We start from the raw sequence: 18,783 nt of genomic DNA, 5'->3' as shown, positions 1-18,783 counted from the left end.
AGTTTTGAGCTCAGTATTTTTCTATTAATTGTGCTGCCCTTGCTAACCTTTGTCATGAGCACTTTATCAGATCGTAACTAAATCTAGAATACTATCCAGGTCCATCTTCCTACAATTTCCTTGCCAAAGACTGTCAGTTTCAAATTGATACAAGTTATTGTCACTTTTAGATGCTCTACCCTAGCCAGGAATGTGGTTTACACTCAGCAGCTATCAGCTATAAGTGATTTTCATTTATGGTGGGTGAAGTACTGGTTGACCCAAATCCTGTTAATACAGAAAAATCTTTTTTTCAATACACTAAAAAAAATTGCCTTGGGCATCACATGTTTGTATCCTCTAGCTGCCTGACAGGTTCACAAACAGTGTTAGCCAGCCCTGGAGCTGCATCCTGTGTGTGCAGACTTTACTGAAGAAGTGTCTTAAGGAGGGATTTTAATAAGGAGAGGGCAGGAGCTTGGCACACTGAGATTGAGAGGAAATAGTATAGGAGAAGATGCAAAGCCAGGATTGGAAGAATGAACAAAATGAATGGTAAAGTTGATTCTCTGGTGGAGTGAAAGGGAGGGCGAGTGGGTACTAAGTTTGGAACTCTACCTTGGCCCTCAAGCAGGCTTTTCTTGCTGGCTGCTGTGGCATTGTTGCCTCCATCCAAACTTTGGCCAGAAGGAAGCTTTTCCCATTTGTGTGTGAAGGCAAAGGCAGGGTAAAAGAGAGAAAGACAATACTAAAGTGCAGATGAGTTCTGATGGGAGGGGAGAAAGGGAATTCTACTAGCTTGTTCCCTATCCTAGCTGACAGTCTGATCAGAGAAGTCATACGAGAAGTGTTTTTCCATTATTTTTTTTTAATTTAAGATTATCCATGATATGGAGGCCCAAATCCACAAGCTGAGAGAAGAGCTTATTCAGGTAAATGCTCAGCGGAAGCAACAGTTGGTAGAGCTTAGTCTTCTGCGGGAAGAAGAAAAGCAGCGGGCTGCTCGGGATCACGAGACTGCAGTGAATAAGCTTAAAGCAGAGTCGGAAAAGATGGCCTTAGAGCTGAAAAGGACACATGCTGCAGAGACAGAGATGACATTGGAAAAGGTAAGAGATTCACATGATGTTACTACACAAACCTGGTTAGGTCATAGCAAGTGAGGGACAAAGTATCCAAAGTGACACACACTATAACAAATTATACAGATCAATAACAGTTGTGAGGTCACTTAAATAAAGGAAACTGCTACCGATCAGAATTTGTCAAGTCCTGTGGCATTCAGGGCTGGAGGGGCTCAGAGTTTTGAGGTCCTTGAATGAAAGGCTTCTATGATAACAAAATGCTGATTTCATGATGATAATTACTATTATTTTGACTAGACTTCTTCCCCAGCAGAGTGTCACTCTCTAACAGAAGTAGCAGTGGGATCAGAACACCAATCTAGTATACAGTAGTTTATGGAGAGGGAAATGGTAGACCAGAATAACAGCATGATTTGAAATTCAGCTTCAATCCAGGATGGGGTTTATCACTTCTCCTTGATTAGGACGGGGTTGACAAGGGAGAACCTACTTTATTAATCCATGTACTTTGCTCTGTCAAAATACAGTTTAAGGGGAGATCAATTTTGTGGGGTGGGGAGGAGGGAAGGTTGGGTAGAGGTGCATGAAATGTTTAAGTATGTGGATTAATGTTTTAAAACACACTGGTGTTTTCTCCCACCTTATGCTCAACCAGTTCATTCACAGTATGACTCAGTGTATGGATGTTTTTGGCTGAATGTTGACTCCTTTTCATAGGGTTCACTTTCATTCAGCATTGGGTAGGTGTTTTTGATACAAATCAGCAAGATTTGGAATACTTAAGGAAAGGAACACACAGAAATGGAATCTGATAGAAGTGTGAAAACCTCACGGCTATGTGATTTAGAAATAAAAATGGCTAATTATATGTTATGATACTAATATTTTAGAAAACTGTATTCAACAATCTCTGGACATTTTAAATAATGTAATGCTTAAAAAGATGGTATTTTGAATTTCCTCAATATCATTTTACAAATTCTTTTTAAAATTGCTATGTACGTTTCTCTATTTCCTGTCCTTTGGACGTATTTATGTGATCGCTTACCAGTGTTGTCAGTTAACATCATCACCATTTCCCTTAGGATGTTGGTTCGTTGGCACTAAGGAACTTACATATACATATTTCAGCTTTCCTTGTATCCATTTACTCATCTGAGATTGGATCCAACCTCTATGTCCTGGGTGAAATCTAGACTGTTCATGGGAGTGGTCCAGTTTGTTTGGTGCTCCACAGACTGAATCACAAATCTTGAAGATATTCAGTTCACAGTACTGGTGACTGTACTTCCAAATTAAAGCAGAATCTTTCATATCTTTTGCCAGTATGTAGTCATAAGAACCAAGTCAGAAAATATATATTGCTAGATATTTAAGTATACATAGCAGTAACATTGAAGTCTGAAATTTTCAAAGGAGAGAAGCTAGGTGACCAAGTTTCAGTGGGATATGGGTGACTAGCTTCTTTAAGCTCCTTCGCACATCCCAGCCTAAATATAGAGCCTGATCCTGCAAACAGTTATGCATGTGAGTAACTTCATTCAGGTCCATTGCAGTCAATCTGACTATTCATATGATTAAAGTTATTCATGTGCATGTTTGTAGGATTAAGTGTTTAATGCAGATGGAGTAGTAACTAATGAGCCTGGCCTTTTCAATAACTATGGCTCTGTTCCTTTAAACACTTGTGTATGTGCTTAACTTTTCTACTGTGAGTAATCTCACTAAATTGTCACTTATTTGTGGTAGTATTGTTAAGCTTGTTGATAAGGGTTTGCAAGATGAGTCTTATTCTGTAATGAGGTTTGTTTTTTTATTGTTTTAAAAATATCACCATTATTGGATTCTTATTTAGTAGGAATAAATTCTTACCTAGGCTGCTGCAGCTTTTAATGGAGTAATCAGCATACAGTTATCTAGAAAAGATCACCAGCCTTTAAATTTTATTTTATAATATTTTCAGTTCCTTAGAAAAGAAAAGAATTGTCATCAAAGGACATGTTTAAACATTGTGCTAAACTAAAATGAAAACTACTTGAAGTTTAAAATAGGCCATTTGTGTATGTAAGCATACAGTTGTTTTAAATATTTTAACATGTATTAGTGTGATAAATTCCACATTTTATTACAAAATGATATGCAGCAACAAAAAATAAGACTATGCATATACCGTTCAAACAATCTTTTTGTTATATTGACATTTCATTTACCTGCATCAGGTTCTTGGTCTGTAATTTTAAACAGCATTCTGAGGATTATGTTGGAAATCTGCCAGCCTGAAGCCATTAAATGGCTATGATCAACAATTCAGAATCTTTTTTTGAATTTAAGGAAAGCTCCACTTGGCATAATTATTTAAAGCCAAGGTCACAGAAAGTATTTAAACCTTTGAAATTCATAATTAAAGGATTAATATTAACTCATGAAGACGTTGTCATTTTTGCTTAAAAATGGAATTTGAATCTCAATTATTTTCTTTCTTTGATCTTTTTTTACATTAATAGTATAGCAAAAGAAAAAAAGTTAACTTCTTTACATCCCCAAATTAAAGTTACAAATAATCCTTAAACACTTCAGAGGAAAATATATTTAATAGTCTTGAATCACCATTACTGTCAAAAATATTCTTTTTAAACTTTCAGTTGAATTTTTTTCGTTTTCCAAATAAAATTACATGTAGACGTTTCTAATTTTAATTTACATTAGATGGCATTAAATTTTAAGGGAATATTTTTATCATTTAGCCTATTTCTTCATTTCTAATTTATGATCAGGAGATAATGTGCTTGGGGCAGGGGGAAACAAAGACCAAAATTATTTTTTGAGGAAAAGAAGTTTTGCATATTCCTGTGCAAGCAACCATGAACTACCTCTACTCATTCTTACCCTATTTCACCTCTTTGCACATCTCCCAAGCTCAGGGCTCTGCAAAGAGGCCACCAGGTCCCAAAGGAGTTTGGAGGAGATCTCCATTTTCAGCTGAAAAGTGAAAATGATAGTGTTTACTTAACTGAAATGAAATTTTGACACAATTGAAGTCAAGTGGGGGTTTGGGATTGGAGATGTTTTTATAAAAGAAAAGAAAAACAACTTTAATAATAGCCCACATGCTGCTTCTTTTAAAAAGTAACTTTTCTTCTGAGGTTTTGAATTTTTTAGCAAATTCTTGTTACCTTTAAGTTGTTATGGAAGCAAATGAAAGGAAAGTTTGTTTGTTTTTGTTCATGTTTTGTCTTCTAAGGTTTATGTTCTTCCATTTACTTGATTATATATGGTGCCAGGAACTGCTAGGTGAACCTCAGAAGGTTTCGTGGGTCTGGTTTTGGTTTGGAAAAGATCATATGAACATCCAAACTGTCAGAGGCTCATTCCTTTCCTAGGTGAAGGTATTCATTCCCATGTGGCCTTATATACTGTGCAATATTGATTTCTGTGTGTGTTGGTTTCAGGGGTTTATGGATTGGCACTCACCTGATCAGGATCACAATAGGAAAAGTTTTCTAAAATTTCAGTGAAGAAGACCTTAAAGAAGAAAGAGAATTTATCGAGGCATTTCATTCACATACTTTTGCTTTCTCAGTAACAATGATGCAGAATGGGGAAAAAAGGGTCTAAGAGAATAAGTTTTATTGATAGCACCCTGCTCATGAGAATGAACAGATGTGATCCCTTGTAATGAAACATGTGGGATTAATTTGATGTTGCTTGCTACCAGGAAGATTTTCATGTAGAAGAGATGTTACGTTCTTTATTTTTCAGGCTCCTCTTGCGGATGGATGATTAATTGATACTTAAGGTCCATTGAACTTTGTATTGCAAATTGCCAGGCTGGGAATTAATGAGATGTTACTGTTCAAACCAGACATGGATGGTAAACTTAAACAAGCAGGAGATTTTGCCAGTTTCCAATTTTGCCAGTTTCTCTGTATTGATTAAATGGGGGGTGATGATGGCACTTTATTAGCATAGAGAAGGTCTAAATACAGATTATATTAGTTTGTACATGGCAGGCCCTTATATGTAATTCTGATTATGTGGTTTTTTTAAATGATGCCCTCTATAATTAAGTAAACATGTTTTAGTTTGTTCGGGCTGTATAGATTTTGGTATTTCTATTACTCAGAGTCACATACAGTCTCATCTTACCTTCCATGATAAAGAAATTAATATTTTAATTTCAGTGTATTTTAGAAGTATTTAATTCATGATTAGAGTATTTTAGCCACTGATGACTATAAGGTTGCTCAGGAATAGTACTTAAGTGAAATTTTAAACGTGGGAAGCTGACAGTAACTATCTGTTTATAATTATTTCATCTTAAAATTAGATTAATCAATAGGAAGGATAAAATATTGTGCTTCCTGGAAAAAGTCCTTATCGGCAGCCAGATGAAACTGTGTAACCCACATTGTAAAGAAAAGAAACAAGTCACCTGTTATGGAACAAAAAGGAAAAAAAAGTCCATAATTTTCCACTGACCTTACTCTGTAGCTGACATTATTTTCATGTAACCCCCGCTGTGAGGTGTTTTTCCGAAACCTGAGCTACTAGAGATGTAAATGTTTTGGAACTGGCTTACCATCTCTATCCCAGAGAAATCACAGCTCTGTTTGACATTTCCATGCCTGTTCTCTTTGGGGGAAATTCTGCTCTATGCACTATTAAAAGCACTGAATAGGGTGCTTTGCATTGCCTGGGGTTTCCTGTCAGTGTGTCTGCTGCAGCACCCTCCATCTCTGCTCCTTCCTCTATAACTGGCTCGTTCTACTGATCATTGTGAAGGAGTCGAGAATAGCATAGCTGAAGTCGACATATCTTAGATAGACTTAGAATCACTTACTTTGCATCCTTGCAGCGCGGGATCGACGGCCGCCGCTCCCCCGTCGACTCCGCTTCCGCCTCTCACCCTGGTGGAGTTCCAGAGTCAATGGCAGAGCAATCAGGGATCGATTTATCGCATCTACACTAGACGATCCCCGATAGAGCGATCACTACCCACCGATCCGGCAGGTAGTGTAGATGTGGCCTAAATTTGTAAAACCCCAGCACAGTAAGAGGAGGAGGAGTAGCAACTTGTATCCCCTCTGCTTGCGCACACCTGTGGAGTAGCTGGTCAGAATCAGGCCCTTTCTGAGGCTCTTTTGTTATATTTATTCTTGCCTGAAGATGCTCTAAAATATTTTAATTATGTAATTTACTTTTATTCTATTAAATTGAAAAGAGATTTTTAATACCTTTTTGTGCTCTTGCTAATTTGGGATCTGATCCTGTGAACCCTTACTCAGACAAGTAGTAATATTGAAGACAATGGTGTAAAAATAGATTTTCAGGCTTGAGCACTTAGTTATATGGGCCTTTTCCCCACAAGATTCTGAAAATCCTGTTCACTGCAGGGGTTAAACTGCGGTTGATCATTGCAGAGCTGCACAAGTTAAGGGGAGGACACATGAACTTCTGCTCAGCTAGTCTCGTCCCCTTCCCGCTGTGTGAGTAGGAGCAGTCATGAGTTCAGTCCCTTACTATCCTGAGAGCATGAGTGTAACCATGCAAAAAGGACCAGGCGTAGGCTCACACTGTTCCTTCCTAAAGGGGGACTGAAGCAGGTGAGCTTCCCAGTAGCTTCTGTTGGGGCACCTCTAACACAGGCCTTTGCATAATAGGCACAATCTAACCATACACATAATGGATTACTGAAATTCAGCCACCTCTGAGGTGAAAGGTGGCAGCCATTTATCGCAGTGCACAACACCACCATAATAGTTCAGGACAGAAAGTGTTACTGCAGTTAGAATCTGAATAGCCATGTTACACATAAATCAGGCAAGGAGTCCAAGACATTAGCATGGAGAGCTGAAATGGTCACTTGCTTGTCATGTCCTTGTGGCTTCGTTTATTTTCATGACATCCATTGTTACACTCAAACATAACACAACATTAAAGATTACCCAAATTTCTGTAATCAAAAGTAATGAAAGATTGTTTCTGGGAAGTGGACCATTTCAATTGTACTGATTTGATTAAAAAATTAAACAGCTCCGCCACCCAGCAGACACAGTTTTAAGGTACAGATTTTATTTGCTTCCTCTTGAACATATTTTATGTGTCAGTTCATTATATTATTATAGTATATGATGACTGTTTTGCATTGTAAATTACACCCACATATGAAAAATATTCGACATGGGGTGTTTAAAAATAAATACATTAGAGATGCTTACTACCGTTGTGTGGGCTGCACTAATGACTAATTTCAGCAATAGGGTGACAGATGTTATAGGTTGTATCAACAACACTTATGGCATAAACACTAGTCAGCCAGGTGTAACATACTATTGAAAGCTTGTGTATATTTTCAAGTTTGCCAGAAATTATTAAAAGAAAGAGGCAAGCTGCATTTCTAAGTGTGTGCAGATGTGAATTTTGGCTAACATAGCTGTTTGTAACGTTCATCTGTGGTATTTTCTTGGCAAAGAAAATGAGCATTCAGAAAGCATGACCCTAACAGACCAGTAGACATGCTAACAATACTCTAAGGAAACAACCTTGGAACACTGAACCTAACTCATAAAACATTTATATGTTTGATACACATAAAAATACATATAGTGTGGAGTTGAAGGGTTTTTTCCCCCTGCATTTGAATAATTTCCATCTTGAGATTTTTGTTGACTGCGTTCCTAGAGTCTAATAGACATTTTGGTTCCTTTTATCAAGTATGTATTCAGGTTTAAGGATTGTCTATCTGTTTCTTTCTCACTGCTACTTTCATTCCAGAATGGAAGTATGTGTCTGTGTGCACACACCCTGTGTAACACATATGATAGTTAAAATGATAAGATGAAGTTAGAGCCACGAAGAGAGAGAATAGTCCAGTAAAGTGCTAGCCTGGGACTCTGGAGAAAGTGAAAATCAATGCAAAGTCAGCTCCTAAAAGCCTAATTCACTTTTGAAAATGGGGGATAGAGGTCTAAGTCACTTAGACCTGGCAATGCTGAGCAGAGCAATGCCTAAATACCTTTTAAAACGTGGGCTTCCGTGTCTGAGTTCTTCAGCTGTAAAAAGGGATAAGAGCACATCCCTACCTTGCAGGGTAAATAAATTAAAAATAGTGAGCCATTCAGATACTACACTGCTGGGGGCAATTGTGAGTAGTTAAGTAAATAGATTTCACGGATGACAGATGGTTGGTTATATGTATCTTGAGGATCTGGTGAAATATGTATCCTTATTCACAGTTACTTTTTGTTTACTTGATAGATATCATGAGGCAGGAACATGTATCTTCATTAAAATCAGACGTAATTTATCACTTTTGCCTCAAGGATGCTTGCTTTATAGTAGTCTGTTAGAAAAGCACAGGAAAAACAGAGATATGTTTTGCTTGGTTCTCGCACCAAAGCTATAATTTCAATACAGTTATGAAACAGTTCAGTTTGTGGAGCTGGGCGTGTGAGCTGGCAGGTAACTCAGCCAAAGCAGCACAATTCAGTTTTATTGATTTAAATGATGTAACAGTTGTTTGGAATTTTTTTTCTTTTGTACGCTTATAAAGTCCTGTATTTTATAGCTATTACAATCATGAAATATACCTCCAACAGGATTAACTCTGTAAACTATGTTAAGATGAAGTTCAGGATGTAGGCACATATCAGTGTTCTGAGTTCATATTATCTGTCAAGAATGGTAGAGTTTAAATAAAAGTTAGATACCCAGGAAATTCAGAGATAAGGTTAAGCTTACAAGAAACACAAACATTGAACATATGTAAATTCATCTAAGATGCCATACTTACTTAACTCTGTCCCTAGAGATGGCCATTTCCGATCTTCTCTTTGTGTTTTTTTATAATTATTTTGTAACATGCTGTTTTTGTAAAAAGGACTTTCTCTAAGAACTTTGAGGTGTACAGCGTGCTGTTTACATTTTGAACAGCTTCTGCTCCTGTGCAGTTTAATTTGCAGGTGGAGTTTCAGAAATGTGCACCACAGATAAATGGTTTCATCTCTCTATTTGTTAACTTATTAGCTCTGTATTTAATGACACTTGGATCATTGGGTTCACACATTCAGTTGTAAAGCCAAATCCAATTGGGTACTGAGCACCTTCATCACCTTACAGGATTGTCCCATTTATATGGAAAGAGAAATCCTTGCCATGGAATATGCCATTTGTCTAATACAGAATTTGTACATCAGTGTTTTCCTGTGGAGTGTATCCGACCATAAAAAAGGCCATAGTTGGTATAAACATTATGATTAAAGTATGCCGATGTGGTCAATGATAAAATGAAACTGTATATGGTGGATAGTGTACACTGCCTTTCTGATTTCTTCAGAGCATTGCTAATGGGATGCATTTAAGATAGTTTTGGAAATTTTATTGAATTTCCATACTTTCAAATGTTTGGATTTTATGTACGTTTAAACTTAGATACTCAGGAAATTTAGAATTATTTTTAAGCACTAATCTTTTAAGGTAATATGCATTCAAAACAGATATGTAATTTCAACCTTAACAAAAGTTTTTGCGTTGGAATTTCCTTTCCTTTTAGTTGCCTTAATGTCTAATGGAGACAAATTCTGCTCTTGCAGATCCTAGGAGTTCCTCAAGAGGGAACCCTGGTCCAGCAGACCGTAAATGGCTCACTGAAGAGGGAATGCCACCTTGGTTTGCTGGCCATGAAATCTTCTAATGGCCACTGGACTGGTCTCTCCTGAAATCTGCTGGATGGTGGGGAAAAATGCATCGGCACAGTAGTTTGGGATCAGCAGAACCAGATGGAAAAACCCTTCCTATACCCTTGTGCCTCCTGCTGCTAACCCCTAGCCCCAATTGAGCAAGCCCTAGGCAGTAAAAATCCCCAACCCTGCCCCTTCTACTGCAACCTGCTTCCTCCTCTGCTTCTCAGTTGACCTCTTGCTGCTCCTGCTCCAAGGTATCACAGGAAATGAACAATCTGCTGCCCTACTCCTGCTGCCCTCCTGCTGCTGCTGCTCCCTAATGTGGGGATCAGAGAGAGCAAAGATCTCTTCCCCCGTTGCTCCTCCAGCTCTCTGATCCTTGAGAAGGGGTTTCTGGGCAGAGAGAAGCTCCCCCCATCAGGATCCTCCCCCATTCTCTTTTTAAAGTTCAAACAAAAATGATATTTGTATTTTAAGGTCCTTTTCCAAAAACATTGCGTCATTGATGAAAAAACTTTCATGGAATGGCAGCTCTTGTTTTTTCTTCGAGTATATATAAGTCCCTAAGGGTGCTTCACAATGGGGCTTACATGCACCTGTGTGTTCTTGACTGGGGAATGCAAAGCAGTGTCTGTGGGCCTGGGCCTGCGGAGAGCAGCACCTCATGCCCCAAACGACAGCATATAAGGAGAAGTGGACCTGCCAGCGTTCATTTTTTTTCTCAACTGCCTGTGGTTTTAGACAGAGCAATTGTGTGTCCGCTGAATCTCAGCTTTCCACCTTCCTTAATATAATGATTTATTCTTAGTTTTTCCTGCATTTTGTTCAGTTATTTTATTTCTCTCTTAGTTTTACACAGTTGTGTTTAGAACGGGCGTTACCCCCTCCCTTTTTTCTTTCAGTTCTGTTATTGGTGTATTAGCACTCCAGGTTATGCCGAAAACCCCAGGGTTTAAGACATGCCAGACCTGCCACAGGTCTTTTCCCTGTAGTGACAGGCATTTGAGCTTCCTCCACTGCCTTAGAGACACCCACTACTGTCAAAATGTAAGGACTATATGGGATTTAAAGGCAGGTCTCAGAAAGAGAGAGAGGCTAGACTGAAGCTCCTTCTAATGGAATGCTCACTAGCCCTAGTGAGGTCCACTTCCTCTCTCCCTCCCCATATGTTGGCCTCAACATCCCAGGTCAGTCTGATGGCTATTGCAGCTCCAGGAGCACCTTCAGAGGCTAGGACAGCTTAAAAAAAAAAGAAAGAAGCCTCTTTCCCCTACTAGCGAAGCAAGGAAGAGGAGTAAGTCACCACTTAAATCCCACCCTAAGGAGACCTCACATCCCTTAAGAGGTACAGCTGAGGCACCACCCAATTCTGGTACTGAGCCACCAGTACTGCACAAGAAGTAGCATGCAGAGAGGTATTTTAATACACAGCACAAGGAGTTGTCTAACTCAGTACTAACTGACACCTTTTGGCACCGAGATGCACACATGCTCTGAGGTCAGAGAAGTTCCTCTACACGCCTCTCCCGTACAGTGCTCAACATCTCAGCACTGACCCTTTCTCCAGACTCCAGTCCTGAGAACTCAGGCTTCTGGATACCACAGCTCTCCAGCTCCATCCAGGTTTCTTCCCCAGAGGACCTTTTCATTCCAGAGGAACTAGCATTTCCCCTGTTACAGACCTCTGTGAAAGCCCCTTCCTTGGTACAGGTCAGACACCTTGCAACCAGAGTCCTCCAGGACTGAACCCTGACTGGACCTCTGGCATCTAGCCTACAGCTGATGTTCCCCCTTTCAGCCGAGGATGAGGAAGGGTCCCCACGGATACTCATAACTCCTGGATATAGGGCATCTGGTGGGGTCTGGAAGATCCTTTTCAGAATACTGGTTCAGTGGGATATAGGGCTCTTTTTGGCACCATACCATCACACCCCGCTAAGCCAGTATTCTGAAGAGGATCTTCCAGACCGCACCAGATGCCCTATATCCAGGAGTTATGCGTATCCATGGGGACCCTTCCCAATCCGTCCCCTCAATGGGCTTACTGGCATCCCTGGGGTCACCTTGGTGAACAGTTTTGTAGGGTACCAGCCAGAGGGAGACCACAATACCCATGAGTACTGCATCTCTCATAGACATCTCTTGGCCAACCTGATGATGGCCCTCCAGTACCTTATGCCCCTTCTGCACTGGGAGGTACTGGAGAACAGCAGTATAAGCATTTGCTGTCATTAGTTGCTTTAGCATTAACTTCTTGACATTCTGCTATGGATATTTTTTCTCTCTGGTGTGTACTTCTCCCTGTCAAATATTTATGTCATTGGCATCTCTTCCATTACTTGTTAATGAAGCACGATAACTCTCTGTTTTGGTGTGATTAGTAATTATTAGGCAAAAAGAAGGATGAGATTTTACTCTGGGCAAACTTCAAAGCATCCATAAGCCACCAAAAAATTCCTTAACTTCCTCTCTGAGCCATATTATTATCTGGACACCTCTAAAATCTGCAGTGACTGATGGGATTTTCCTTTTTAGCATAGTGAGGCTATGGTCCTGCAGCCATTAACCTCTGCCAGGCTTGTCCTTGGTTGTTTCTTTCATCTCCTTCGGTAGCCATTTTCTGATATTTTTCAGCTGTCCCTCATCTAGGCAATGAGCAACCTAACGTGGCTTTTTCATCTTCTCCAGCACTCTAGCACAACCTTGAGTCTTCTAAGGAGGAGTGCTTGGAGCTGCCTAAGAGCCAGTTCATTGCCACAATTATGTATGAGTTAGACAATGAACAGGTACATCTCCAGATAATCTCTGCATCTCCAGCATTCCTTCTCCCCAGATTAATTTAGCCTCCAAGAATAAGGATACTTAGACGCAATTTCTTGGAGGAGAAAAATAGGTTTGCTTTCCAATGAGTGAAGCTCCCCAAATATATTGCCTGCACACCGCCACTCAACCAGTCCCTGTTATTCAGAGACTGCATGCTGGACAGGACTTTCTTGAGGATGGGGCATTGTACCTCCTTTATAAAAGCAGTTTTTTCACTAGATGGTGCAAGCATTGGTGCATATGCTGATTTACCTAGGGGTAACTGCTTTTAACAGCTGTTATTTAGCATAGATCTGCATAGGCAATATAATCATAAACTGCTACTGTTAAGTAACCTAGGTATTTTTCTGCTGCAGTTTATCTATCATTGGCGTAATTTATGTTTAAATAGCTCCTTTAATACCTTTTAGCAAAAAGATTTTTAGAAATGGATATATGTCGTCTGATATTATGTGACAGAACTTGTTAGAGTATTAGCGAAAATAGGGTTTATAGCCCTCCTACCTTCCCATTTCTTTTACCATTCGCTCTCAGGGAGGGGCATCTCCGAGCAACCAAATCAGAGCAGTGTGGCTTCGGCAGAGACTAGAGATGGCATCATCTACAGTGAGTGGCCTTAAGATCAGTAGACTGTTATATAAGGAATTTTATAAATGAGACACTGGTGACCATAATGAAGATGTAGTGTGAATCTCCCTTGATATGAGTAACCAAATTAACCATTCATTGCACTGACACCCTGATTTTGCTCTTGGGGGCAATTACATCAGTCACATAACTTGAAGATATATATATTCTCTCTCAATATAGTGAAGTATTGAAGTGGTTCTGCATTGTATAGATGCTGTTGCCTGCGTCTGTCCATATGGAATTTAAATGTTCTGTAACTCTTACCAAAGGGAGTTGGGTATAACCCTATTGTTTTGTTGTTCTGTAACATGTAATATCTCTTGAGTACATCACTTCTTTTTGTCTGCCTTACTGTTCCTGAGCAATAACTTTCTTGTTTTAGTTGTGTTGCACAATCCGTGTATGTTTACTTAAATATGGCCTTGGAGCAATTCCAACATACTAGCTTAGTGATTCATGAATTAACACATTTATACTACCAAAAGTGAGCATGAAGCTTTGGCTTTGATGGGAAAGTGTCTTTTCCAAAACTTAAAAGACCTAGGGGAAAAAAGTTTGTTAAAAATGAAATTACATCATACCATAGGGAAGCCATTTGGAAAAGTCTTCAATCTGCACCAAACTTCAAAAATAATATTAGAGAGAATAATCTCTCAGTGGTACTTGACTCAAGTGAGACTAAACAACATTTATGGCGCTATCCCAAAGACTTACTGGAGATATTTCAGAGCAGTAGTCTTGTTTGTTCATACATAGTGGGATTGTGCTTTCAATACCTTCTTCTCTTTTTTTAAAAAAAATCATTTTTTGCCCGTACTTCACGCTGCCACATGGATTTAAAACTGGCTGGAGAGCTATTAACAAAGAGTAATGATATAAATGTCATTTGTAATAATTTATATTTGGGTTGTGTGCTAGGGTACTGTGTGATCAGTGTTAGGGCCAGTTTTATTGAACATCGTCATTACTGATCTAGGCAGGAGGACAAACAGCACTTTAATTAAATTCACAAATGATACCACAGCACTGAAAATTACACTGATGTTCTGGGACTTTGTTATATTCTGTCTGGACCATTGTCAAAAACGTGCTGCTAGATGGAGGAACCGTTGACAGTTATAAGGTTTCATTTCTGTCGATATAAAGCATTTACTTGTTTAGGGTACTACAAGGAGGTGTAATTAACAATAATGGGAATAAGCAAATAACATTTAAATTAATTTCAGTGGATGTTTCCTGTGTGTGGAGCACACAAGGAGAGGCTCTCTTTACTTATTTCTAAAATGCACACACAAGAATTTGTTCAAGAAGTTGAGCCCTTAGACCACCCCACAGTTACGATACCCATGTGAGAAGAGTTGTGCCAAAAGCTAGCATTATGGTGCTAAATTTTAGGAAGGGTGATTTAAAAAAATAAAAAGGAAGCCAAATAGTACCCTAAAAGAAATGAAATAATTAGAAGGAGAATGAAACCACTTAAGCTACCATACTGGCATCTCAAGAGACATATCTACCCCTAAGGAAAAAAGGAAGAAGCAAGAAAAAGAACAGTAAGACTAAATGAACAAGTATGAGAGAATATTTAAGCCAAAAAGATACACTTCAAGAAGTCCTGTGCCAGTATGTCTACATTACGGACCTTACAGCGGCACAGCTGTACCACTGCAATGCGCTCCTGTAAGGTCTCCCGTGTAGCCGCTCTCCTGCTGACATAGCGCTGTGCACACCAGCACTTTCGCCAATGAAACTTATGTCATTCAGGGGTGTGTTTTTTCATACCCCTGACCAACAAAATTGTACTGACAAAAGTGGTAGTGTAGACAAAGCCTAAAACTCACTTGCAGAGCAACAGATTATAATTAAGTCTAAGCAAGTGTTAACGGGAATTTAACTTGCACTACCTTATGCTTCACTTCTGAACATAGCCTTATGACTTTATCATAGGACCTTTCTCTCAACATGCTTAAATATACTCCATCTCATATTACTCAACTTGTTTGGTTTTGGGAGGGTGGGGTTCTCAACAAGTAGCAACCTGGTCTAAATTTGTTGATTTGTTAATATTAAGATCATGGAACACATTCTTCACAATTCTTTGCATTATCTTTACACACTTCCTATGGTGCCCTTTCTGGAAATCTAGTCTGAAATTTCAAAACTCCATCCTTTACATATATCGGTAAGCACTTCAGTTCAGAAAATATTAGGGTTGATATATGAATCTTGGCCTTTCTAATCACAAATTACACTGCTGATTTTCAATTAATAATTTCATATTGCAGAATGACTATTTATGCCTACTTTTTCCTGTGTCTTTTTCCTTTCCTACTTAACCAGTATCTCTAATACACTAACTTTACCTGGCATTCTATGACTATTTGACTTCCTTTAGAGTCTCTTATCAAGGACTTTATCAAAGTCTTTTAAAATGTCCAAATAAATTATTTCTGTAACTTCTCCTTTATTCACTATTTTGTTGTCTCCTTCAAAGAAGTCTGAGAGTTTGGAGAGGTGCAGTTTTCATCTACAGAAGCTGTGGTGATTTGACCCTGTCTTGCCATTTTTCTCTATTTATAATATATGATTTCAGGTAATTTGCCTGGTTTACTGGTCTGTAATTCCCAGGATCACCCTAGTTCTTTTTATAAAGATAAGGACAACATTGGCTACTCTCCAGTGTACTAGCTGATTGAGATGCAAGATTGTTCTTTTTAGCAGCTCAGCCAGTTCATTCTTAAATTCCTTCAAAATTGTTGAATGAATACCAACTGATGGTAGTGTAATTTAGAGGACAGGTCCTGTAACTTCTTCCTTGTGAGTGGACCCCATGCTTGTATGGAGCCACACAGATTTCAGTGTATTCATTTGCAAGATCTGATCTGATGATAAATTATCATTTTGCTTCAACATCTCTTCTTTTGACATCTCACCATCTGACAATCTTTCATCTTTATTACGTGGAATAAATAAGTCTGGGTGGATATCTCCCCAACATCCTCTACGATAAACACACAAGGTACGTGAAGTAACATCTTTTATTGGACCAATGTCTGTTTGTGAAAGAGACCACTTTCAAGCTTCTTCAGGTCCTTTCACCAGCAGACATTGATCCAATAAAAGGTATTACCTAACCTACCTTGTCTCTCTAATATCCTAGGGTCAACATGGCTGCAACAAAACTTCAATGAACCCACATGTCATTTAGCTTTTCTGCAATCTCTCTATTCTTCTTGAGTGCTGCCTTTACTCCATAGAGTAATGTAGCAGGCACACTAATCTTTTAGGCTTTCTGCATTTGATATTTAACAAATAACTCTTCATTTTATCATATGGAATTTGTACAATATGTTCTTGCTTGGTAAATATTCATTTGGCTATCTAAATTATTCACTGTGGTTTTCTTTTTAATATAGTTTTCTATTTAATAGTGAACACTAATGCAAAGCATCTGTTTGCCCCATACATTTATATTTGTGCAGCATTTGTATGCATTGTCTCCACTGTCACTGATATCCTTCATTTCTTTGGAATTAACTTGAGAAATTTTGCAGTTTTTTGTTTTTAGAAGCGGGAGGATGGGAAGCGGATGGTTGAGAAATAGGGAGTGGGTAAAATGATGTTATTAGCCCTACGTAGTCTTTAATGTGAAAAAACAAAAGTGTTCCAAAATGATTTGCTTGCAGCTGCAGAACATGTCACGGAATAAAAACCACTGTTATTAAATGGGTGAGAAAGAATTATAATTGTTTTGAAGTTCTTATGATCAGCCTGCATATGCTTCATTGTAATATGATACTAAAGTGACTCAATTATGATTTGTATATTTTGGTGCCAGAAGGTTTTTTTTCTTATGCTAAATTATTAAGTTCTCTCAGCTGCTGGGCTGTCATATAGAGATACAGTAAATCACGTTATATTTTGTCATGGATTACACAGAGCAATAAATTTGGGAATAGAGATCAAAGTAGTTTCACAATCACATCTGAGTGTAGGAGGGGTGTTTAACTTGTAGAAAATCTGATTTAGGTGAAACTGTTGCAGTTCTTGTGTGAATTTGAAATGAATTTGGGTGTTTGATTGAAAATGAATGAGGTACAAATCCCCAAAAGAGTTTTCTTTTTAGTATTTAGTTCAGAGGAGTTAATTCTGACCTAGAGCTGCAGAACGGAACACAGATAAATAATTAAACATTGAGAATGTCTCCAAAAGTCTTGTTTGTGTTTTTTAATTGCTTTCATGATTGAGCAATGTATTCCAGTCTACTTTTAATTAGGATTTTGCTGGACTTACAGCCCCAATGACTAAACATGTGCAGCACTTTCTGGCTCATGAAGTTTTACTGTTCTTTTTTGTAGGCTTTTGTTTTATCTGAAACTATTAAAAGTAATCCAAGGTAATCTCACTAAGGAACACTGGTTACTTCAGATCATGGGCATTGGGGGGCTTTGGCTCTGCTTCCCAACCGTAGGGCTTTTCTACATGGCTATTTATTACACTGTAAAAAGAAAAGGTGTACTTGTGGCACCTTAGAGACTAACCAATTTATTTGAGCATGAGCTTTCGTGAGCTACAGCTCACTTCATCGGATGCATACCGTGGAAACTGCAGCAGATATTATATACACACAGAGATCATGAAACAATACCTCCTCCCACCCCACTGTCCTGCTGGTGGGGTGGGAGGAGGTATTATTTCATGATCTCTGTGTGTATATAATATCTGCTGCAGTTTCCACGGTATGCATCCGATGAAGTGAGCTGTAGCTCACGAAAGCTCATGCTCAAATAAATTGGTTAGTCTCTAAGGTGCCACAAGTACACCTTTTCTTTTTGCGAATACAGACTAACATGGCTGTTACTCTGAAACCTGTTATTACACTGTGACATCAAACCCCGCTTTTTTAATACTTACAGTTCATGTAATAAAAACCCCTCTCAGAATGATGCAGACTTGTGATTTTTTATTTTAATCATTATCTTCTAGTTAAAAGTTGCTTTTTATTGCCTCAAAACGTAGCTGAAAGTGAGAGTCTGTCACACTCATCTAGAAAACATATTGTAATCTTTCTGTACTCTCTCCAATAGCCTTTCACTCATGTACCATATGTTAATAAAGACCAACGGTCAGATTCTTAGCTGATGTAAATTGTATAGCTTCATTGATGTCAGTGTGGCTATGGCAGCTTATCTCAGCTGAGTATGTGTCCCCAAATTCTGACAGATTCTGCCTACTGTAGAACTCATACCAGGTTAGCTTTTAGATGAGCCAGTGATGGGCTTCATTTATTTGAATGACATTACTACCTAGTGTTAACATGTAGTATTTAAGAAAACGACTTGAGCTAGTGACTTTATTCACTCTAGAAATGTGTTGGTGGTATAAGTGGAGCTGGCAGTGACCCTTATATTTAGGTTTTCTCACACTTTGCATTAATAAAGATACTTAGAATCTTTTTGGGAAGCTCTAAGAGTATGCACAGATAGCATGTGTTTATAAAGTCATAAAGATTAATATAAGAACAAAAGAATGGCCATACTGGGTCAGAGCAGTGGTCCATCCAGCCCTATATCCTGTCTTTTGACAGT

The 18,783-nt window shown here is 38.6% G+C and overlaps 1 protein-coding gene across 5 annotated transcripts in view; it reads left to right on the top strand.

Moving 5' to 3' along the window:
- The window catches only part of CEP112 (centrosomal protein 112), a 301,926-nt gene that overhangs the window by 214,455 nt on the left and 68,688 nt on the right, over positions 1-18,783 (top strand). For 4 of the 5 annotated variants that reach the window (XM_077833092.1, XM_077833093.1, XM_077833091.1 and 1 more), the window contains one exon: positions 858-1,088. The exons of the other annotated variant lie outside the window; for it this stretch is intronic. In XM_077833092.1, coding sequence (XP_077689218.1) covers positions 858-1,088 — 231 coding nt within the window. The remainder of the gene's footprint in view (positions 1-857; positions 1,089-18,783) is intronic. 5 annotated transcript variants of the gene reach the window in all.

The sequence above is a fragment of the Eretmochelys imbricata genome, chromosome 14 (genome assembly GCF_965152235.1).
Source record: "Eretmochelys imbricata isolate rEreImb1 chromosome 14, rEreImb1.hap1, whole genome shotgun sequence".
Lineage (NCBI taxonomy): Eukaryota > Metazoa > Chordata > Testudines > Cheloniidae > Eretmochelys > Eretmochelys imbricata.
This window is presented reverse-complemented; position numbering and strand designations above follow the sequence as displayed.